The sequence below is a fragment of the Ptychodera flava genome, unplaced genomic scaffold (assembly GCF_041260155.1).
Source record: "Ptychodera flava strain L36383 unplaced genomic scaffold, AS_Pfla_20210202 Scaffold_83__1_contigs__length_492613_pilon, whole genome shotgun sequence".
In the NCBI taxonomy this organism is placed as follows: domain Eukaryota; kingdom Metazoa; phylum Hemichordata; class Enteropneusta; family Ptychoderidae; genus Ptychodera; species Ptychodera flava.
Window position 1 is genome coordinate 119,096 of NW_027248405.1, and position 24,679 is coordinate 143,774.

The window sequence follows — 24,679 nt, forward strand, 5'->3', positions numbered from 1 at the left end:
TATGATTTTTAACGATGGCGTCAAAAAGAAATGTGGCGTCGGCCACTGGCACCTTGCCGATGGAATATTTTACCCGAAGAAAGCCCGTTCGAAAGGTATACTTGATTCCAAAAAGATATTTAGTTTATGTATGAAAAACTTCAATTTCGCTGAATTTGTGAGAAAAAAGCGCCGAAAAGATGTGATTTTGATCGACGATTCGAAGTTCATGAGACTGCAGCTTGTAAACGCCGCCGCGCTGGCTGCCAACGTCACGGTCACTACCAGTATGATCTTCTAAACAAATCAAGTTATTCTCAGAGCAATACCAACGCATTTTCTAGATTAAAAAAATGAGCTGGAACTGATTTTATTAGAAGCAACTGTTTATTTGAATGGGTATTTTTTTTTCATTGATTATTTTTACATACTAGAATCCACGGTGACAGGCATGTGTGTTGCCGACCGTTGCCGACCGGCGCATCATCGTCACGGCTCACGGCTTCACTGTGGCTCTGATCCCCTGTTGCTTAAGACTACAGGACAATTCGTCGTGGATTCCGGCATGGGTTCAATTTCACTGCGCTTCTCCATGTTCTCCATGTTGGGTTGCCCGATAGTGTCTTTCGGTGGACCCTTTGAATCATTTTTTTCACGGACTCGTGGAGAAAATTTGAAAAAAAAATAGAGTTGTTTCCTTCCGACGCCTTGCTGCATATCTGCTTTTATCAAATTTGGGGACAGCGAGACGCGATGATCGTGCGTAGTTTGCATTTAATTTGTTGCAACATTTCTGTCAATCACTCACTTTGTGTCATAAGTTTCAGAAACTATCGCTAGCCTGAAAATTAGCAACTGACATGGTAACGTGCCCCTGACTCGACGATGCCAATTTTTCAGACTACACTCAGAGAATCCGAAACTTTCCACATAAAATGAGTCATTGACAGAAATGTTGCAACAAATTTAATGTTAAGCGGGCACTCATCTCGTCTTGTTGTCGCCTAAGCTCAGTCGCGGAGAGTGCTTTCGCAAACATTTTACTATTATCGTTTGCGTATAGAAAACTCATAACAATGAAAAAATGCGTAGAGACTCAATCCAATGCGATCGACTCTCTACGCATTTTTTCATTGTTATGAGTTTTCTATATACGCATTTTTTTTGTAAATGCGAGCACTGTTACAGTGAATTATCTTACCGATGTTGTTCTTAAGAAAAGCGAATGTGTTTTAATTTGAATAGAATGAGTTTGATGGTTTTTGGGAAACAACTATGTGGTAATGAAGAATGGGAAATGGGCAAAGAAATGAGCAGACAGCGGGTGATTTAAGATTAAATGTTACATCTTCACTGCAAATAAAACCATAAGTGTGTTATAAATAATACAAACAAAACAAAAATCATGTTTGTTTGTTTTGTTGTATGTGAGCCACGTCTAAGACACACAACAAAAGAATTGTTTCAGTCTCAGCTAAATGTCACCTCAGATGCCACCAGAGAACACCATTTCCACTCCAAAATTTCATTTTTCGCCTTGCGAGAGGGGGGTCACCCCAACCCCCCTCGTTCGCTACGCTCACTCGCCGCTCGGTCGCTTCGCTTCCTCGCAGTCCACCCGTCTACTTTCTTAAATTACCCGGCTACTTTTAAATATAAGGACAACACTGGGTGATACAACCACAAGCTACCAAAATATAAACGAAGTCTGGAGTTGCCATCCCACCTCATTATTACTTCTCAACATGAATTGCCTCGTTCAAAATATGTACACAAAAATTTATATGACACCATGACGTTTGTAGATAATTGTAGTAGAGATCAATTGAAAATTACACATCTTTCCGATCCACAGCTGAAGTGGATCGAACCGGCTGGGGGTCAAGTTAGCATAAAAAAAAATTGTTTTCTCGCCGCTAAACCTTTGACGTTATGAAACCTCACATAAGTTTTGGCACTTTTAAAATCATATAACTGTGAAGACATGTCCAGCTAAATTATCGGAAGAGATAATTAAAATTGACATGGTGTAAATATCGGGCACAATGGCACCCGAGGCCGGGCGGCTGAGCTGGCCATTTCTGTGACGGAGTAATCAGTCACGCTTCGGCAGGTTATTTGTATAGTTAATTGCACGAGTAGGTGTGCTGTTACAGTTGTAATCACCACACTTATGGTCAGGAACTTGTAAACATCACGAGGCCGAAGGCCTCGTGATGTTTACAAGTTCCTGACCATAAGTGTGGTGATTACAACTGTAACAGCACACCTACGAGGTGCGATTAACGACTTATACCACGAAAAACAGGCCAATCTTCTCTAAAATTTGAAAATTACCGTCAATAAATCTACTTTTGATTTGAATACCCACAATGGAATGGAGTGACCCATTGTACGTCGAAAGGTTCACAGAGGTCATCATGCACCTGGCATGCGAGTCCGGGGAGAATGACCTATCCCAGACAAGTAGGACAAGGGCTCTGGACAACTGCAAATCTGCATTTGAATAAGGGTTACAGAGTGGTATAATGCACCTGTGGAGAAGGAAACTGTTTTAGTCTGATTGGTTAAATAAAATGGCTTGCCTTACTCTATCTTGTTGGCTATTGGCTTGCGAGAAGGAATTCAATCTGTAGATGCATGTGATTGCCTCGTGGATGCATCAGGCTTTCAATATCATTTTCGTTTTTTCGACTGGTCAAGATGGACCTTGTCAACTTGTCTGATCTGATGACCCAAGAGACTCCCCAGAGTTCCATGGACGGCCATGTAAAAACAACCAAAGTGGATTTTACACGGGCAAACTGCCCTATAAGAGCAGCCGCTACTACAGAGCGCATAAAATCCACGATGTGTACTTCAACTTATAAAGTGTACTTCAACTTATAAAAAAGTACTTTGCGATGATAACACCGGACGGGATTGTACTATCGATGACCCTTGCCAAGGGATAATCAAGTCTCCTGCCAGGAAATATACGTCTTTACACAAAGCACATGTACAAGATGGCTTGGCCAGACTGAGAGCACACTGGATATTCTGGCAAGGTAATTTATTCTTTTACTAAAATATTTATACACAGAACGAATTCTGTAAAGTTATAAAATTAAATTCATTGACCAAAACAATTTGTTGTGTGTGCGGCAGTATCACAGAATTTCTTTCGACTATTCCACAAACGTTACAAAAAGGCTGTACTTATTTCCATGATATTTTGTCACATATGTCTTTTGTTTGATAATTTCAGGTGAATGCGGCAACATCTCTGTACCATCAGGGATTCGATGAGCAGCTTATCAAAGAACAAACAGGTCACAGATCAGATGACGGTGTACGCGCCTCAAATGTATGTCTACTGCACAACAAAAGCATGTGTCGAATATATTACCACCACCTCCATCTAGTGTTTAATCAGAGAAATCTGTAAGTAAACCAGTTTCTCAAGTTACGACAAAACAATGTAGCAAAACAGACAAGATTGGTCCAACCCAAGAAGACGCCGAATCTAAAGATGGACATTCTTCATCAACAAATCATGTTGCTTACATTGAGCATGGTCCAAAGAAAGTTAAAATTGAATTATAAAATGTGATGCTATAACATATCAGTTGAACAAATTGTCTTCATTTTGTTATTGAATGTGTGTGAATGCTTTAGACATCTCGACTTGACCTATTGTTCTCTTGCAAATTAGTAATCAGTCATACTTTTTTCATATTTAAATAAGTAATCACTACACTTTTATTGATATGATAATGATTTTCTTTCATTAAAGTGTGGTGATTACTTATTTACATATGAATAAAAGTATGACTGATTACTTATTTTGCATAAGAACAATAGGTGTCAGTCGTGTTTTCAGTAATAAATGGATGGCAAGAACAATAGGTCACATGACCGGGAGTGGTATAACTTGATTAAGTCACTGTTAAGTAACAGCGATGTAAAGCACAGTATCAATTGTTTCATGACTACAAAATTCTCAGAGATGCTAAAATATTTTAGGGGAGACTTAGTCGGACAGAAGGGAACAGATGACGACAACGTGACTACCTCGTCAACAGAATGAAACTTTGTTACATGTTGCCACTGATAGTGTCTCGCAGAAAGTCAGTCAATAATCACAACTGAATAAATTCTATATCTCCTAACGTTACAACATGTAATTATAGAGTCACACATACATGAGATGTAGTACTTTTTTTTTATTTACAACCACTTTCGTAAAGCAGCTGAATCGGCGTTCAGTCCTGGTGGATGTAAACACGGCCATATTTCTTCACGCCCTGGACCCCTCGATATGTTTTGGGCAACCTGTCGCAGTCTTGCTGCTGTTCTCGCTCTTGTCCACCTCAGTTGATGATGATACACGCGAACACTTCCTGGTGACAATGGTCGTACTGGTAAGGCATTTCGATCACAGAATCGATGGACTAGCTCCAGGAACTAAAGTCTATCTTACCGTAAGTACATCTAACTCTATATTCAACGCGAAGTCACAAGGCCAAGGCACGGCATGAGAGGCACCGAAAGTGTGCACCGCAAAAAAACGCTTTTCTGAATGCCTCTTTTCCGACACTTTCTTGTAATTTTTGCAAATGCTAATACGGCATCCTAAAATGCATATTAAACTGCAATGACCACAGTTGCTTCAGACAGCAAAAGCAGAACTTCTCACCATGTTAGCGGTAAGCATTGGCAGGCAGCAGAAGTTGCAACTGAAAAATGATCTGAGGCATCGCTGCCATCAGGGCAGCTCACAGCGGAGTAAACATGTGCACATCTAATGACGCCCCTGAGGAATTGTATATCTGCCCTTAGGGCAGCTTAGGTATTGCTGCCCTCGGGCAGATTGGCAAATAGGATAAGAAATGCACGTCTGCCCTGAGGGCAGCTCTGATATATTGCTGCCCTCAGGACAGATTGGTAGATATACATTATGCAATACTTTAAGGATAGGAAGTGTATGTCTTCCTGAGAGCAGCTCACAAATATTGCTGCCTCGGGGCAACATACGTTTTCTATGCTCGCACATCATTGCATAATTGTATATCTATCAATCTGCCCTGAGGGCAGCAATATATCAGAGCTGCCCTCAGGGCAGACATACATTTCCTGTCCTATATGCCAATCTGCCCCGAGGGCACCATATCTGAGTTCCTCAATGACGTAATTGAATGTTGTGCACATGTTCACTCTGCTCTAAGCTGCCCTGAGGGCAGCGCTGCCCTCAGGTCATTTTACAGTTGCAACTTCTGCCGCCTGCGTAAGGATTCGCTATGGCCGTGGTGAACACGTTCACTCGTACGTTCAATTAGTTACGTCATTTCCGGTTGCAATGCCCGCGAATTCCAAAACGACACGAATGGCAGCCAACTTCAAAATCGCACAACATATTGCATTTTTATAATATTTAACCGCCTCGTTTTCTTGGGATGATGCGTTTATTTGATAAAGTAGGGGTGGCAAAATCATATAGCATGGCTCATTTTAAGCAAAATTAACTTTGAATTTATGCGGGACTTACACTTTAATCTTTAGTCTACTTATCTTGCTCTTTCTTGCTTGATATCTCCTCGTCATAGTCGGATTTCTAAATCTTTTCTCCTATAACAAAGATTACATAACTGAAACCGCAATTCAAAAAGGCAGAAGTCCTAAATATATTATTCACAATATACGTGAAGTCTAATATCTAGAAAAATCAATCATCATCATTAAGAAAATATAGAAAGCATACTGAGGGGACTTCGAACGATTTTATTTCTTAAATCACATTAAAACTGTTAAATTACAAAAATATATATGATAATATAAGCAGTTGTCGCTTTTTATGCTTATAAACAGGTAATCAGTCATATAATTTAAGAATATTTTATTATAACCATGAATCACTCGGCATACACAAATATACAAAATAATTCTTCTGTTTACAGTACTGGATACATAGTTTAAAGGCTGCTTAAATGATCAATAGCTGTAATTTTTAATGATATCTTCATTATTTTCGTTAGTTTTATTTTCTTCACCCTATGCTACGAAAGACAAATATAAACCTTTCTAGTTTACACATTGTGTACATCAGGTAATGTGTTTGTTGACGAATGAATTCTACACCAGACTTAAATTCAGTAGGTATGATTTCGGGAGTTGTTCAAGAAACTGTACTTTATGACAGCAACGAACATAATGGAAAACACATCGCAACTTACAGCGTGTCTACTACATATATGCTAAATCATCACGGAAAGTGCGAGTTTTGTCATGTAAAGTCAGCATTGATAGTAACACAGGGATTGCAAGTGTAAATATACATATAAATTACTCATGACAAGGAGAAATAAATGAAAAAACGAAGAAAATACAGACAGAAAAAACCTAATTAGTAAGTGTTGAAATGTTATATTGACAACAATCTGTCTCGTTGATAAAGTTTCACTTGAGAATAAAAGCTTTGGAAAATGTTATCGAGGACTTTACAAATCCACTAATTAAGTTTACTTTCTCACACAGCTAAATAATACTTGCGCTGGTACGACACAAGGAACGGACGATACCTGGTAATAATAGATTTAGCATATGTATTCAAGAGAATGTGGAACAAGTGAAAATGTGTTAATGTTTGTGCAGTTATTCTGTGAGGCTAACTAACATCTTAGTAATTAGGGTCAGTGCATTAAATGGTATGATATTTCCACTGCAAACACACTGAATGTATTTGAAGATCGCCAAAATATCCATGATAATTGAAAGACAGTCCAAGCTTTAGGTAGAGAAAAATGTCACCATGCAAAGGATAGGGAGATGAACTTGTTCAAGTGATTAGTGAAAGTAAATTGATAGAGCCACGTTAAGATAATCACCCTACTTACAATATTTACTGTAAGGGAGATTGATTTGTGACCCTAAGACTGTAATAATCAAAATTATTTTTTAAGGTACCTTTTGAAAAACATGGCACACGGACGGTAATTTTGTTGCCACAAAGTTTTTGGATTTTCAATTTTACAGAAGGGATGCGATCAAAGAAACGTATCTTTTTGCACTGTAAGGCGTTAACAAGAGCAATGTTACTATCGGCTTCGAAATTTTGTTTTCTGTGTGTTTGCGATGAATTTTATACATACGGTGGGCTTTCAATTGTAACTGTACGTACAGTAAGCAAATGTTTAATGGTGCATTTACTAATAAAAAACATCGCGTGACTTTAAATTGTTCCTTCATATATGACACCTTATAACTTTTACATTACTCCCTAAGTAATCACCTGACAGTTATTGTCAAGGATCCTGTATTCTTCCCTGGTGTGAACTTGTGTAAGTCTACAATAAGTTCCCTTTCTATGCAGTCACATGACAAGGAATAAGACATAAGTAACAGGGGTGAACAAGAAATAACTGATACATTATAAACCTTTACCAAAATTCGGATGAAAACTAATTGTGTCGATGTTTCAACTTAAATTAACCTTTTCACTATTATTTTAGTGGTGTTCACTCCCAAAAGCAAATTGCGATAAACAGCAGTCAGCTTGTCAACTCAGCCTTTACATGTGTAAACTGCATTGTATCGTTAATAAGCGAACTGTGGTCTGAACAAGAATTCAAATTTAAACAAAAAACAGTGCATTTATACGGACATAGGCTGTTTTGATAAACTGAAATCAGATTGAACATGCTTAGGGGAGTAGAACGAGAACTTTCAATTGATATATAAAACAAACGTACTTAACACGATATTCAACAGTTACTCAAAACTCATGTCATAAAATTGTACAGCATTAAGATATGTCAACTCCATCTTACAAAGTAAAGCATAAGGCACACGAATATATATATATATATATGAATATATATATATATATATATATATATATATATATATATATATATATACATATATATATACTATTGCATTGTATTATAATATTGCTCTACATCCCTCCAACGAGCACTTTACCCCTCTGAGAATATATATATCAACTACCCTATTTGTCGTAAATCTTCTATATTTGAAGTTCGTTTACAGTTGTAGATGAAATGTGAAATTGTTGATCGATGGCTGTTTTGTCTATGTTGAAAGAAATCGCTATGGCAACTAACAGCTAACCCGAACGCCTCTCTTGTACAAGTAAATGGCGATATGCGATGACTTCGATCATGGAAGAACGATCTGTAATATCCTTTGCGCGACATCCAAAGAAAAAGAAGAGGGAAATTAATGAAGTATAATGAGTAGCATTAAATTGTGGAGCCCCTTGGTGGAGCCCCCTGGGAGGCATTCAGAAAATGATATTATAGTGGGTCCAAATAAGGAAAGGAGTGATAAGTCAACATTTCCAAATCAGCATTTATGATGAGAATCAGTTGCTTGCATGAGGAAAACTACCGTCAATTTATGAAACAGTTAAAAGTTACTTTATCTACCAGTTCATGAATATCATGCACAGATAGATAATGATATCGCTCTATCCTGATGAAGAAAACAACAGTGATGTTTTGTGGTAAACCTTTAAGAAATGTCAAACAAATGTCACAGTTAGAATTTTTTGTCAAGTTTGGCTGCACTGTTGGTGAAAACCAAAAAAGAACGATCTTGTTAGATTAAATATGTCACCAACATCGATCTAACAAGGATGTATGTAATACTCCCTTTGCAAGTCATAATACATTACTAATATCGATTTGGAAATTATTTCCGCTCTCTCTTACTATTGCCCTGGCTTCCATAAGCTACCCAACCATTGTAGATTTGCATACAGAGAAGCCACTGTACAGTTTCGGCGTAGACACTCTGTGAAAATTTAAAATAGCCTACCATCGGATATGTGAGGAACACAGTGAAAATATGTTTAACCCTTTGTCAATGTGTAGTCCTCGGAAAATGAATTTCTGTGACTTTTTAAAAGTTAAGTAAGGAATTTTGTGCTACCTCTGTTTCTTTGTACTGAATAATTTACGAAAGAAATCAAAATCCAAATAAGTCAGTAACTAAAGGATTAAACTTATCATAATGCATATTACATTCGAGACTGGAGTGTACATTGGGTCGAGTATCGACAGTTATTGTGTAATATCAAATTTGTCTGGATTTATAGCGTATGTTAAGAGCTCCTCAAAAGAGAACGATAGAACTTTGCGTGCGATAAAAAGCGGTAGGAAAGTCTGTTCCGTAATATTTTACCATTTCCAGGCGTTCCCCATATGTAATACATTGTGTTGCTTAATCTATGCCTTCCCTCGAACAGTTTGAGAGCCCGATAGGACGGTTGCTAGAATTTTTCGCGGTCTATATATGTCATTCACAAGTTATCCGGGATACACGTAAAATGATATCTCTGAACCTGATGCTAAAAACTGAAACAGAATATTAAACACAATAATGTAATTATAAACTGTTGATGGTCTATCGAGGTATTGGGAATTAATATGACAATGTCAGGTATTTGTTGTGCAGATCTAAGGAGACAGTACAGCTTGCTGAAGAAGACCCTGACCGTGGTGTTCATAGGTCTGCATAATAGCATGGTAATGAACCTTTGACTTCAAAACTTCAATTTACATCAAACCGGTCTTAACCTACTTAACACATGTGGCGTGAAAACTCATGAGATACGATGGTGAGGTACAGCTTATTAGCACCTAAGTTGAGGTAAGGATTTTTTCAGAACTAGAATATTTATAATATTGACAAAGTTTTATGGTAGTTACCGAGAGACATTTAATGATGACATGTCTGTTTTTCAAATTATGAGCGACAGTATAACGAACTTTAACTGACAACAGTTGCTTCGCTGATTCGCACTACACCTATCATGGCGGGTCATTCTTGACGGTGTGGCATGCTGTAAGTTTACGCTTAACCATTCCGGATGCGTGTCAACAACCACCACAGCAATGGTGGTCTAGATTACCTATTGGCATTGTCACTTTCTGTTTGTTTCTGGAGCCTGTTTAATTACTTACCTTGAGTGATGCTAATCAATGGTCATTTTTTGTACCTGGTTACCACCATTCCTACCATTACCAGTTTTGTTATCAGGTTTGGTATTCACAGGGTCTCTCACTGAACCATTGCCATTATTGCCATGGTTACCTCCACGAAAGTAGCAAAACAATATATGTGAGAATCCTTTTAAAACCATTATGTAGATGAAATACCAATCCAAAAATTGTAGAAGCCTTTTTTCATAATTAATTTTGATGACAGACAGGCATCAGGATGGAACGTAATTCTTCCAATATGTTGATGACTTTATGACCTATTCTAAATGCTTAGCTAAAGATAAGTAACGTATTGTGAAACAAATCTCTGGATATTGACAGTAGAGAACCGTCATCCACTTAACTCAAACGTGTCACGCTTTCAAAATTACATAAATATTGTCATATATCTGTAAAATTACCTAAGTACAGAGAATTCAACTCTAGTTTTGCTTTACGATATCGCCAACTCTCAATAATTACTTTGTCACAGATACCATCACTATCAAATTTCAGCAAAACATCAGAGCAGATCACTTGGAGGAGAAAATCACTTTTGTAGCTTTCCCAGAGGCCCTCCACCGATTGCAATGTTGGGCAAGACACACGAATTTTCAGCGGACTGTTATTTTTTACACATTGACATCTACTTCCAATAAGACTTAAGAACTCATTTAGTCTTGTAAGGCTATCACAGGATTCAACCTTTGATAGATCATCAGCTGGTGCAGTGACTTTTACGTCAATTTGGATGAAAACTGAAAACAAATAAAAAAAGCATCCATCTTTATCAATAACGTAAATTTATCAAATTTATTGATTCGTCAAAAATGACATCCACATAATAGCAGACACTGTTTGAAAGTTTCTTAGAAATGAATCATATGGTCACTTTTCATCGATCGTTCAGACAATAACATTCATTCCGCTAATCCACATGTAAAATTTGTCTCCTTTCCAAATGTAAACACGGCCTCGCAAAATGGCTATAATAAGAACAAATAATGCAATATGTCATTGACATTATTGATGATCAAATATACAAGAAATAGTTTAAACTTCAGCAAGCCTTTACTTTATCAGAAGGAAACTGATTTTGAGTAATTATTTAAGCGAGCCAGTATGCTTATAAGCATTGTTTCTACTTGTCATACAGGCACTTACAAAGCATTGTAGAAAATATCTACTGAAAGATTTTCCGCTTACCTTCTGTAGATGCACTTGTTGAATTGTGATTGTCTTCACTTTCAGTTGATTCCTGTGTAGCTGTCGAGTCTAAAGGATCAAATGCATACAAAGTCAAAGGTGAACAATCAAGAGGATATACAACATTATATACATTTGCGTAGCCTGTCGGCCACACATTAGGTTTGTCACTCACCAAATGCTTTTGACCCATTTCGTCTAACTTTAGTCAATCAGTGCGTCTGTTTGTTCCGTACAGTCTCTTACTCCATCAGTGTGTTTTTTTAGTTTGCCTGTCTATCCCAACAACTATGTATCATTTCTTAAGTATATCATAGCTCTTAGGTTGGCTCACTTACCTAGCTTATTTTCTGAGATGACAGTGTTAAAAGTTTTCGACAACCTATGATGTGATTCCTTAATAGCTCCATTTGTCATACTCTCCTTCAAGTCTCGTTGTAGGTCCTTCGTCTTCTTCAAAAACGTTTCATATAATCGGGGTTCTACCAAAGTTTCGATACATTTATCTTTCAATATCTCTGCCGAGTCATTATAGTGCTGATTAATTCCAATTTCTTTGATAATGACAGTGTCATAATAATATGTCAAATCCCTTTTAATGAACTCTGAAAACCCTGACAGTCCTGTGCTCAGGGATGGAACTCAAGCAGCACTTGCTAATAAGCTTATAAAGCCAAAAGGTGATATGATAGGGGCATATAGATGTAGGTGACATTGACTAAAATCATTCAAAATAGTGTTTTGTAAATGAGTAATAGCTACAGGAGAAGGATAATGAATAATATCGAGATAAGGTGAACCAGAAATCCTTAATAAATTTTCTTGGCATTCTTTTCCAATCTTTTCAGGAAGACCTCGGATTTTTAACTTTGTGCGTATTCGGTTTGCAAAGTAATTAGCGATTTTACCACATGCACGAGCGACAGTTTCTAAACTTTCTGTACATTTCTCGACTGTCCTTGAAAAGAAATCGAATGTTAATAAATGTAGTTGATCATTAATATCAAGATCAGAAATCGTTTTATCAAATATTTGATCATCTACCGCTGGTAAAAATTCTATATGCTCTGGTTTATTTTCTAGGGCGTTAAATTTAATCGAAAAGTGGGAATGTACTTTGGGTCCGATTGAAATGGCAAACTTAGCTTTCTCAACATATTCCATTATTTCATATTCCAAATCTTGGATGTCACTCGGTTCTTTGTTAAGGTCTTCCGGTATGTATGACAAGACTGGAACAAAATGAGCATTTGGAAAAATTTCTTCATGAATGCTCCTAGCAGCGTCTGTCGTCCCGTTAACCATAGAATACCCTATTATAATTTTGACGTCAGCACACTCATTTTTAAGAGAGGGGAAATAGGATTTGTGTCGGAGAAGTCGCTCTGTGAGTGATAACTTATCATTTTGAAAATTTTCTGCCTCTATTAATTTGATCTGCTTTTTCTCGGCGTCCATTTTTTCAGCCTCAGAAGGTTCGAAGATAGTCATATAAACCCGTCCTTGGTGTGTTAGTAGTTTCATCAAATCTCCTTGGAGTACACTTCTAGGGATATTTCCAGACCTCGGCCACCATTCTGTGCTCACAACTAAAATGCCAGTGCCTGCAATGGGTAGTAGGAAGCAAGTTAAATGTTATAAATGCTAAGTCCCTATGAATCTATTATTTTAAAGCAGATAAAGTAGCTTGTGCATTCAAGTGGGAGTAGCTTATGAACTATATCAACCCGAGACACATTTCGGCCAACCAATAAACCAATTTGAACCTTAAAAAAGAAAATCGAAATGGAGCTAATTTTCAATTTTCAAATGGTTTTATCATCTTGATTATTAACTTTTATGCCTATTTTTAAATTTAAAATCTTTGGTCTGAGATTGAAATATAGAAAATAGGAATGCTATGAGGATGGCACTTTGCGGCCATTCAAATTTCCATATAACAAACTCTACTTCCCACAATACATATTTAAGTTTTCCAGATTTTCAATTTACCAAAGATCTCATTTTCCTATTTTATTTTGGGCGTGACAGCTGATAGTATCTATCTTTGGCCCAGGAATGCATCAAATTGTGACAATTATTTGCGCGGGCAACTTATTTCAATGGATCGAGTAACGAACATACAAAGAACAATTGTGTTCCGCAGGAAAGGAAAGTCCGATATAATCAGTTTGACCTGACCTGCTAAAGTTTTGCGCGCTTCCCGTCAATGTCGCAAACTTGTACGTTGTAAAAAAATTGTGACAGCCATCAGCCCAATCAGAGTGCGGCATCCATATTTCATTTTATCTGATTAATCTATTCAGCTGTCAATCTTTGTACGCAACGATGTTCTCCGCATAATGATCTAAGTGCCCCGTAATAGTTTTTATGGCGGCCCACTTCATAAATTGCATCCATTACAGCCCGATCCAAATCTTGAACTTGAAGACGATTGATATCAAGTTTGAGACAGTATCGTCTTACACTTCATTCCGAGATACCACTTGCACTGGGCAAAACATTTTGGAGATGAACACCAATATTTCTCGGTGACTTCTTCCTTTATCAACCATTTCTTGAGGCTGAACGCACCAACTTAAATTCATTGCCTGAAGTACATGCACTCTATCAAAAAGAACACTGTTTGATTTTCTTCCCGTATAACTATGTCGGTCGTGAGACGATGTTATTCCCGCTAATTTGAAAAAATTATTTTCTGCAATTATCTTTACCGAGCGCCTCCCCAAGTACATTCATTACACTTTAATTCCAATTCGATACATTTATTTCCGCCATAGTATCCAAAGATTCCAAATATACTGCGCCACGCCCCAAATGAAATGGGAAGATTGGATATTTAGTATATTGGAAATTGAAAAAAACCCCGGAAATGTGCATTGTGTAAAATAGAGTTTGTCATAGGGAAATTTTAATGACCTCAAAGTGCTATCCTCACAGCAGTATACATCTGTTTCCTGTATTTCAATCTCAGACCAAAGATTTTAAATTTAAAAATAGGCCTAAAAATGAATAATCAAGATGATAAAACCATTTGAACATTAAAAATTAGCTCCATTTCAATTTGCTATTTTTAAGGTGCAAATTGGTTTTTTGGTTGGGCGAAATGTGCTACGGATTTATATCATCACAAATTTTGCAAAGGATAGAAATGTGACTATTCAAAAACACATTTTTGCATTTTGTCTTTACTCTAATCATGTTACATAAGTAATATTTTGAAAGGAAGTCCATGACTTATAGCATGTCTATTTATGATCAAAAGTGTGAGTTACCACCACACATTTGCAAATCTAATTTAGAATGTGTGATTGTATTTGACTGACTTTGATATAAGCCTATTATTTTATTAACGCCCAGGCCTTCTCTTTTGTCACTGATTTCACAAATTTGCATCCCTACCGAAATGGAAATTAACACAAATAGTACTCAGCCTCAATTATGCCGAATGTTCGGATTAATTTAATTTGTAATCAATTACCAAAAGAGTGGAGATAATTTTTCTGATATATTACATTGTTACTGTAAGTTTTATTTTGTAAATTTAATTCATTGTCTAATTTATGAAATTTGTATGCTCTCCGAACCACATTATCGGTAAATTACTCCAGAACGTGATAGGGGTAAAGAAATATATAAATAATAAATAAATAAATACATAAATAAGCATATAAACCTTTATTTGTAGATGACACTGTTGTTTCCCAGTGAAATGCTATGGCAAACATGTATATATACAAAGTCACCAACCGCTGTCTCTTCTGCAGTTTCATCGTGATTCTCCTTAACTCCTTAAACTGAAAAGATATGTTGTTGTTACGCTAAAATAAAATCGACTGTCTGCAGGTTATTACTTGACTGGTCTTTGAGTGACAGTGACCCAATCATCATCCATTTAAATGGCCAAAATATGCCACAGATTCTCTATTCTTGGTTTGTCTGAAGACAAAGTTAAACTGCTTGCTTCAAAGCTCAGTACTAAAATTTCTGAATTGTACATTTCAATAATTGCAGGACTAAACACTTCAAAATGCCATATAGCTAATATTAAAGATTAGTTATCTTTTCCGATGCAAGTGTAATTTTTCTGTTAAAGTTATGTGAGAAGCAACAAACAGGATTGCTTATCGCGGGATGTCACTCTTACAATAAAACAGCGCTAGCGGTTGCATCACTTGCTCCTTTAGCTTATTTGAATAGGGAACTGAAATTCAGTATGGTCTGCAGCTTCTCAAGCGATTTCTGACCAAAACAATTCGCATTCGATTAAAGGAAATTAGTGAAACTTACAGTTTCTTCGGGGAAATATGTGAAAATTTTCTTGTTATGACTGTTTCTAACAATGCATCATGATAAGGCAACTAGTCACACGAAGAAGAGTACTTTTCTAAGATAGCTGCATATGCTACATTCAAACTGGTACATGACAGTATACTCTGATAAATGTATTATATGCTTTGATAAATATTTCATAGATCATTTGGGCATGCGGTAATAGGTTAAATACAAAGGTCAATAATATATGAGATGTGAAAATTTATCAGGTGACAAAGAATAATAAATACAATAATAAAAATAACATAGTACAAAACAAGCCTTCCAAAAATAAGTTCTTTTTTAATCTAGCTGCAATGCTGCAGCATGGGCATCTACCAGCAGTCCTGTCGAAGCTAGCTGTTATGGACTCCATTCATATAAAGGTGACAACAACAAACAATAATGCAACCTCTTTTGGTCTGACTTGACGAGCTAGCGAAAAGCTCGACCCAATAATACTTTGCTTAAGACACGCTATTAGAATCCTGAAGGGTAATTAAATCCTCTTGCCAAATACACGTTACAAATGAAAAACAACTGGAAAATGCACATAATATAATACTAGTTCGAAAAGGCGGAGAAATGTACAAATGTTGTACAAATGTACCAAAAAAGAGACGGCGGATAGCCTCAGAAAACGATTCATATTCTTGAACGAAAATTAGCTTTTAAAAGTCTAATTGATTGTGGTATCAACGTTTTACACAACGTATTATTATGAACAACCAGAAATTTCGACATGCTACTTCTGTCAATTCATCTGTTATCAAATTATTGCCTGAGAGTATGAGTTTCATCAAACAGAAGGGGATTTACTTTCTTTGTGACACGATTATGATGACGAACAGAAAAATACGTATGTTGGACCCGTACTTCGAAACGATTTTATAAAGCTTCACAGCACTAATCCTAAATAATTAGCAGAGTTGATAGATGGAGAGTTCAGTGCTGCAAGTGTATGTTGGTGCGGCGTTCCCTTACATATTATACGACAACGGTACTGACAGTAAGTAGAAGTTGCACGGTCTTCGTAACTTGCTTCCACTACTAACTCTACGCTGAAATTACTCGGAAACTTTCTGCTTATGAACATCACACCTCTCAAAACAAGCAAAAAAACCCCAGACAATTTCCTGCACTTTGGATTGACATGGGGTCACTCGGGGTCATTGACCCTACAAGTACACTGGAGTAAAGGAGTTTGTTTTCGGGATGCAATTCTTTGCCCTTTTGGGCCCCATTAATTAGGCGAAGAGTTCAAATAGCGATGCATTTGAAATGCACCAGTTTGAGTGTTGAATATTTTTAAAGGACTTCACCTGGTTTATCGTCAGCTTTGAGACCTACAACGTTGTCATCAGTTTGCCAAGAACGGATAAAGCCTGGCTAACATGGACATTGTCACCGCTATACAATTCACAACTGGTTATCCACTTATACAACTGGTTATACGGTGTATGGCATTGATGTGAGTAATTTGGGAGAATTGGATTTTCACATATTCAAATTTCGTAAAAGTATTAGGGGCCCTACAGCTGAATGTTGCAATACTACAAGTTACTCATAAAAACATGTGTATAAGGCTAACTTAAAAAGCAGATTAGCTTACATGTGCAGTTGAAATCGACATTACTTCACAAATTACTTCAATCGTGTAATGGATGTTAATGACATGTCTCACAGGTTTTCGAGCATACAAAGTTGAGAAATGAGGGCCAATATGACCTGTTAGTTGATGGTTTCTATATAAGTGGTGCTCATATTCATCATTATAATGGCACGAGTGTTAGGAATTGAGTAAGACATAAAACGATAGCGGGCGCTATACTGTCAAGTACAGACTTGCTTGTATTATTTATTATGCTGCCACCAGACGTAGCTTACCGGATAATAGAACAAGGTTGATGTAACTGCAAACACTCATATCGTTGTACGGTCATGCTATGCTAAACGTTTCATTGGCTTAGACTATAATGCCATTTGAATATTTGAAGAATTATCGTAAATTAAGCCATAAATCAAAATTCAAGAGAGTAATTTCCTGAGAACTTTGAATTGTGCTTGTAATACTAAATCTAGAAATATATTTGATGTCTATGATATGCTTATTAAATTATTCCGGTAATTAGGCCATGTATGTTACTGAATCCACCAATTTGAAGTAGACCTCCGAATTCCTTGATGATCACACTCAGGTTTACTTATGCTTAAAGTTTGGTTAGCATGAAATACATATTATAAACTCACATTGTTATGCAGGTCATTCTATCCCATCCACGACCTGGGTCTACCCCATTCTACCCCATCCACAACCTGGGTCTACCCCATTCTACCCCATCCACGACCTGGGTCTACCCCATTCTACCCCATCCACGACCTGGGTCTACCCCATTCTACCCCTTCCACGACCTGGGTCTACCCCATTCTAACCCCTTCCATGACCTGGGTTACCCCATTCTACCCTTCCATGACCTGGGTCTACCCCATTCTACCGCGTCTATGACCTGGGTCTACCTCATTTTACCCCGTCCACGACCTGGGTCTACCCCATTTTACCCCGTCCACGACCTGGGTCTACCCCATTCTACCCCATCCACGACCTGGGTCTACCCCATTCTACCCCATCCATGACCTGGGTCTACCCCATTCTACCCCTTCCATGACCTGGGTCTACCCCATTCTACCCCATCCACGACCTGGGTCTACCCCATTCTACCCCATCCATGACCTGGGTTTTGTTAGTCTAGAACATTCTGAAGGTCATGTGTTTAGGGTCACTCTCCTCCATTACCGTGACTCCAATTAGTTCAGCACTTTCTAGAAGGTTATGTTTACTACAAGTGAAGATAGCTTTAGAACAGTAATTATCATATCAACTAAATCCTTCTGATATTTTCTGGAAAGAATCATTTTAGTATAAATACAGGATTGTACAGATTTTCTGTTGGACTTTCGGGATCACTTAAGTGTTTAAGACAGAACCTTTAATGAAACAGGCCAGCCTTTGTAGGTCTCTTTGCATCTTGGATATGAACAAAAGAGGGAACCTGACTGAGATTTCATGACTGTTTGACAGAGTATATTCAATGAGTAGCAGAGGTCAAGTCAAAATCAACAATCCAGTTGATGTATAACCTTATTGAAGAAATTCATTAAATAGGCAAAGCAGAAAATAAGGGCAATGCCGTGCTCATCAAACTGTCAGAATAATTAGACTTTAGTATATTTAATTAAATAGCAGAGATCAGGTCAATATCAATGCTTTTTAGTACTAGCATACGGTCCAATGACATAAATTTAAAATAAATTTATTAAATAAAAACATATACTAGCTTAAGTGATAAATTACAAACTGTAAAAGTTTACAGGCTACTTATCTCAGCAAGGGCGGCCAATAAATTATTAGTCTCCTGTGAATTTGATGTAGACGGGCACACGATTGGGTGAGGAAGTCCTTTGGCTTGCAAGCTTGACGATGGTCCGTGCAAAGTTCACAGACTACATCCAGCGTCAGTGTGAAGGGCCAATTTATAGTAGACTGTCTCGTGCGAATTTCTCATTTGTAGCCACAATATTTTTATTGAAACTCCTTGTTTGATAGTTTTATGTTTGGTATATCAAACTTCATCACGTTTTGATCAAATCAAATCAAAGTTTCGCAGACAAGCTATATCTTTAGATAGTTTTTGTTCTTGCATTGGCAATAGTGTATATATCTATACATGCAAACGGTTTCCTGTCAGTACCATATCGGTTAAACAAATTATAAGAGGAAACGTGCGTGTACCCATTTGAGTTTCTATTTCAGAGAAAAAGATATGGATATGGCAAAGAATGAAATGAGTTTGGCTAAAAGATTACATAAAGTGTTACAAAAATAATTCATGAGACACAGTCTGCATTTGTTAAAATAGATACATTGGGGATGTGATAAGACTGGTTGAAAGTATTATGACATATTCAGATGAGAGGAAAGTACCGGGACTTCTACTAACTATAGATTTCGAGAAAGCATTTGATAGTCTGGAATGGAAATTTTTGATAAATTCATTGAAGTCTTTTAATTTTGGAGAAAGTTTCATAAAATGGATAAAATCACTATACAGAAACATCTCCAGTTGTGTAATGAATAGAGGTACATCCACTGGGTACTTCTCATTGGGCAGAGGTGTCAGACAAGGAGACTGTATTTCTCCGGCTCTCTTTATTCTGAGTTTGGAATTGTTTTTGATTTCAATGCGTAACAATAACAATATTAGAGGTATAAATATAAATAATCAACAGATAAAAAATGCTACATTCGCAGATGACTTGACATGTTTCTTGCATGACATAAAATCTGCAAAACATCTCTTTGGTCTTCTTGAAAAATTCCATAAAGTTTCTGGTCTGAAGATCAACTATGATAAGTCTGAAGCCATGTGGCTAGGTACTATGAAAAAATCGAAGAAAACTCCCCTCCGGGTAAATGGCCAAAAGGCCCTATAAAATTGTTGGTGTTTATGTATCACACGACCATGAGATAGCTGGCAAGCTGAATACTGTTGGACCAATAGAAAAACTACAAACTACCTTAAACATGTGGAAAACTAGAGATCTCACCTTACTGGGTAAAATTCAGATAATTAAATCATTAGCCCTGTCCCAAATTCAATATATTATGAGTATGACTATGGTTCCTAAAAACAAACTAAAAGAAATTAACAAAATGTTATTTCAATTTCTATGGAAAGGTCCAGATAAGGTTGCCAGGTACACAATGGTAGGAAATGTAGAAAATGGAGGACTAAGAATGCCAAATATTTTTGCAATGTATAATGCCACAAGAATAGATTGGATCAGAAGGTATTTTAATGAACAAAATAACCACCCATGGAAACTATTTTTACTAGTTTACTAAAACCAGTTGGAGGTTTAAAGTTATTACTGAAATGTAATTTTAAAGTAGAATTACTGCCATTGAAAATCAGTGGTTTCTTTTACAGTATGTTGAAAACATGGGAAGAGTTAAATTTGAAAAAACCACACTGTGAAAATAATTTGAATCCAAGAAAAACTATTTTATGGAACAATAAGGATATTTTGATTGGAAAACGTTCTATTTTTTACCAGGTTTTTGTAGATGCAGGATTCCTATATTTAGAACAATTGTACAACGAAAATGGCCAAAAGCGGGACTGGGATTCTGTACACAATAATGGTATCCCTCAATCATCCATTTTGAAATGGTTTGGACTAAAAAGTGTTATCCCAGCCAACATACAAGTGAATCAGCAAAGTACAGCTGATGATGAAGATGAAGTAAAAATTGTATCGAAACACAGGTCAATCAGTGTGGAACTGTGTAATATAAAAGTAATCACACAGCTGATTAATGACATTAATTTTATACCACCAAAATCAGAACTGTATTTTGAACATGAATTTCAAATCAATGTTACTAACTGGAACGAAATTTATCATCTTCCATTTAAGGTAACTATCGACTGTAAGTTGAGAGAATTTCAGTTTAAAATTTTACACAATATCCTGTATACGAATGCTAGACTGAGTAAAATGAACATACCCACAGTTGATAATGCTCTTTGTTCTTTCTGCAAGAACAAAGAAGAAACTTTACTCCATATTTTACATGATTGTCAACATGTGCAACTATTTTGGGAAGCATTTTTCATGTTATGGGGACAAAAATTAAAATTGAGAGTAAGACCAAAATATGGCAGATCATACTAGGTGATCCCAAACTTTCTAGTATTGTGAATTTCCTACTGCTTATTGGTAAAAGGTACATTTATATTTGTCGTTGTAAAAAGACCTTGCCTAACTTTACAGCATACAAAGATTTGTGAACTCTATACAAAAAACTGAGTATCACATTGCCTTGAGAAAAGATAAAATTTTTGCCCATAATAAAAAGTGGAGAATCTACAGTACTAATATCCACCAAGACCCTAGCACAACAGACATACACAATAATGATGTATGATCACTACTTTATTGATTTCTGTAATGTCTTTTTTTTTTTCTCAGATTTAATGAGACATGTATTTGAAAATTTTTGATAACTCCAATAAAAACGTAAAAAAAAAAAAAAAAAAAAAAAAAAAAAAGAATGAAATGATAAAAGTGTTATAGCTACATTTCAATTGGCTTATTTTGGTAAGGTGTAACATTATATATTCCAAATGCTCGGATTCGGAGTCGCTAAAATGAAATGAGCCGTCAAATCTTTCTTAAGTCAGCGAATCGTTAAATCTTTGCAGTCACTGAAAAATATGGACATTGTCGAAACAAAAACTGAAACGCAGTAATCGTAAATTATTGTAAACAACTCCAGGATTGGCTGGTTTCGGGTCACAGAAATGTTATTTTCGAATGCGAAACATCACTATTCAATTATATACGCCTTGCGAGGCTATGTTAGCACTAGCACTTTGCGTTTTGGTGAAAAACCCGTGTTAGTTAGACCCTCAACCCGTGTATATAATTTGTATATTTTCGGTCTGATTCGAACTCATAAAGTACGATACCCGCAAACCAAACGAAAACACCACAGTCAAAACCGCTCGGCTTAATCCCCACCCTTAGAACGAGTGGTTCAAAAGTTCTCATAAAAAATTACAGATTATTTTCTTTGTATTCGTCAATCCAAGGAAATTGTTGATACCTATCTATTGGAATGGTTAATTTAAGGTAGCTTTGCACCTTTATCGCGGTATTGTATGTCGAAAACAGGAAAAGTTGTTGTTTTTTTCTCTGAAAAGTATTGCTGCAATATTGACCTTCAAGTTTGAAGAATATTTAGGTCTGGAAGTTTCTGTTTCTGGCTGAAATTTTGCAATAAAAATTTACAAGAGGAAGAGATGCACGATTTTGCGTTTTGAGACTGCCGTTAAATCTCGATTGGCAATGGATTAAGCTAAGCGCTTGGACAGCATTCGCTGTGAAAATCATATTGACACCTATCGTTCACTGAGATGATCGTGTGTGTGTAGCGATAGGGCCTAGAAAGGTGGATCGTACCATTTTTCCCATAGAAGTGGCCGACCCAAGAGATGGCAACTTATAAGTATTAGCGACACAACGAGGCACCTTGTTATATTTTTTGTCGATCTAATTTCAGATTAGTGCGTAACAAAATAGCAGCATATATCGAGTGTTACAATCTACAGCATGAGTAATGGCAGGACCTGTAGTTATTATCAAATACAAGTGATAAAAAAGTCCCGGTCATCATATTCGCTTTTCAGAGATTGCCCATGGGTTTTGTTCATTTCAATGATCCTAAGGGCAGACAATAGTTTTGATCAGAATCCAAAGGCTATATTGGCAGCATAATTCAAGTCAGACGACTCGTGTCGGCGAAAAAGCACCCTAAGTCTGCATCTTTTGGAGAGGCCGCGGCCGTCCCGTATAAATGGTACGTTCCATCAGAGGCCTCAGTGATATCATAGAGAATACCTGAATACCGTGACATACCTGTGCTTGTTCAGCAATCAAGGCAGAGATGGAAACAACATTATTATAGGAAGGAAACGGAAAAAGGGTCCTTGAAAGTCCACAACAACCATACCGATGTCAACAAGTGTAAAAAACAGCCTGCGAATGTCAGACAAAGGATCACACTACAACCAAGCTTAAACGTCGATGCTCGATGATGTGAGAGTTTGTTCGTACGGATGACACGCATTTAATACTGATGACACGGTTTTGGACACCCCTTGACGATAACAGCGGCTCAGATGATATGACGTTCTTGTCTTTATGTTCAAGTTGTCTCAAATTCTCTCCTTTGACTTTGTTGCCACTGACTGGCGATTGGTTAATGTCAGCCAAATGACTCTAGAAACGGTTTTCACCAAAGAAATGTTTTAAAGAGCGAAAGCAAACTGAAAAGTTGGGTAGTGGTAATCGGGTTTCAAGGCGCGTGAAGTTCGAAAAAAAACAGCAACTGACTGAATCAAAGCATGGAGGTTTTTTACCTCAATGATCACAGACACTGCCAATCTACATCTACATATAAATGCAGGTTTTTAGTTGTGGTGTCAACCAATTTTAAATTCGCTTTGTCACACATTATCGGGATCGCTCAATCAGAACCTTTGGCGGCTATGAACCCTTTCCGAGATCGAATGCTGACATAAAATTATATTATATTTACGCTTGTGTCGACGGCATCGAGATGCCGTAGCTGTCCCGACAGTTTGCTTGAATAGTTAATATTCTGTCTAAATCTTACAGCTAATCCGTCAACATATTATGCATAATCCCTTCCCGGGCACTCCTCAAGTTTATTTAGTCATTGGTCACTGTGTACATTGTGCTCTGGGAGGGTACATCGCTCCCGAAAATCGCTCTTTTTAGCCTTATTTTAACCGCTGACACTGATTTCAATGAGTGAATATACTGTTTGGGCTGAATAGTTGATTTCAATATCTTATTTTGGTGTTTTATCCTTCGAGTAAAATGTTTATGGCCATTCAAAAGAAAAAACCGAACCAATTTACTAAATCGCTATTTTAGTACGCTCAATAGAGTTTCACTCGAGAACGCGTGAACGGAAGTTCACCAGATTTTTACAGATGTTTGTCGAATAGAATGTCTTTGAAACGTGATCCTTAAAGTCGAGTTATCGCTGCTAAATTAGAAGGCATTGTGAGACTAATCGGTTGATAAACTTTGATTTAACTCTGAAGTGCAATTACTCGTTGAAACCTAGACAATAGCCCCTTCCACTCTGACTTAAAACTTTTTTTCGTCAGTTTACCTAATATTGATCAAATAAAAGATTTCATAAAAATAAATTTTACTTAGTCATAAATACATAACTTGACGGCAAAATTCACCTTATAAAAGAAGAAGTCGCAAAGGTAAAAAGCTACCTTAAGTTTCTTATTGATCCATGAAACTAATACTGTTTGCATAATTTTTGCCGTGGCGTTAGGAACAAAATGAAAATGACAATCGCCCTTCAATGAAACTATACTCTGGGTAAGTTTTTTTTGGAGATAAACCGGTTAGAATAAAGCCTTTTTATATTCTTTAAATAGATAACATTTCTAGATTATTACTTTCCTAGGCAAAATCATTTCTCGACTCGATGATTATTGTATTATTGTACATATTTTCGTGATATAACATCGATCAACGACAAAACTAATAACTTCCATCGCCAATCTCATCTAAAGAGTACA

The 24,679-nt window shown here is 36.8% G+C and overlaps 1 protein-coding gene across 6 annotated transcripts; it reads right to left on the reverse strand.

The window, feature by feature from the left end:
* Positions 1-7,845: 7,845 nt before the first annotated feature.
* On the reverse strand, positions 7,846-14,968 carry LOC139128988 (uncharacterized). 6 transcript variants are annotated; one of them, XM_070694668.1, is made up of 6 exons: positions 14,845-14,968; positions 11,507-12,772; positions 11,169-11,237; positions 10,385-10,720; positions 9,945-10,074; positions 7,846-8,161 (listed from the first exon to the last, which is right to left on the reverse strand). In XM_070694668.1, the coding sequence occupies exons 2-5, from the start codon at positions 11,583-11,585 to the stop codon at positions 9,956-9,958; spliced, it is 603 nt and encodes a 200-aa protein (XP_070550769.1). In that variant the 5' UTR covers positions 11,586-12,772; positions 14,845-14,968; the 3' UTR covers positions 7,846-8,161; positions 9,945-9,955. The 6 variants fall into 6 exon arrangements, 3 of the variants coding, with proteins under 3 accessions (XP_070550769.1, XP_070550768.1, XP_070550767.1); XR_011551477.1 differs by having other exon boundaries at positions 9,945-10,720; XM_070694667.1 differs by lacking the exon at positions 7,846-8,161 and having other exon boundaries at positions 9,867-10,074.
* Positions 14,969-24,679: the final 9,711 nt, after the last annotated feature.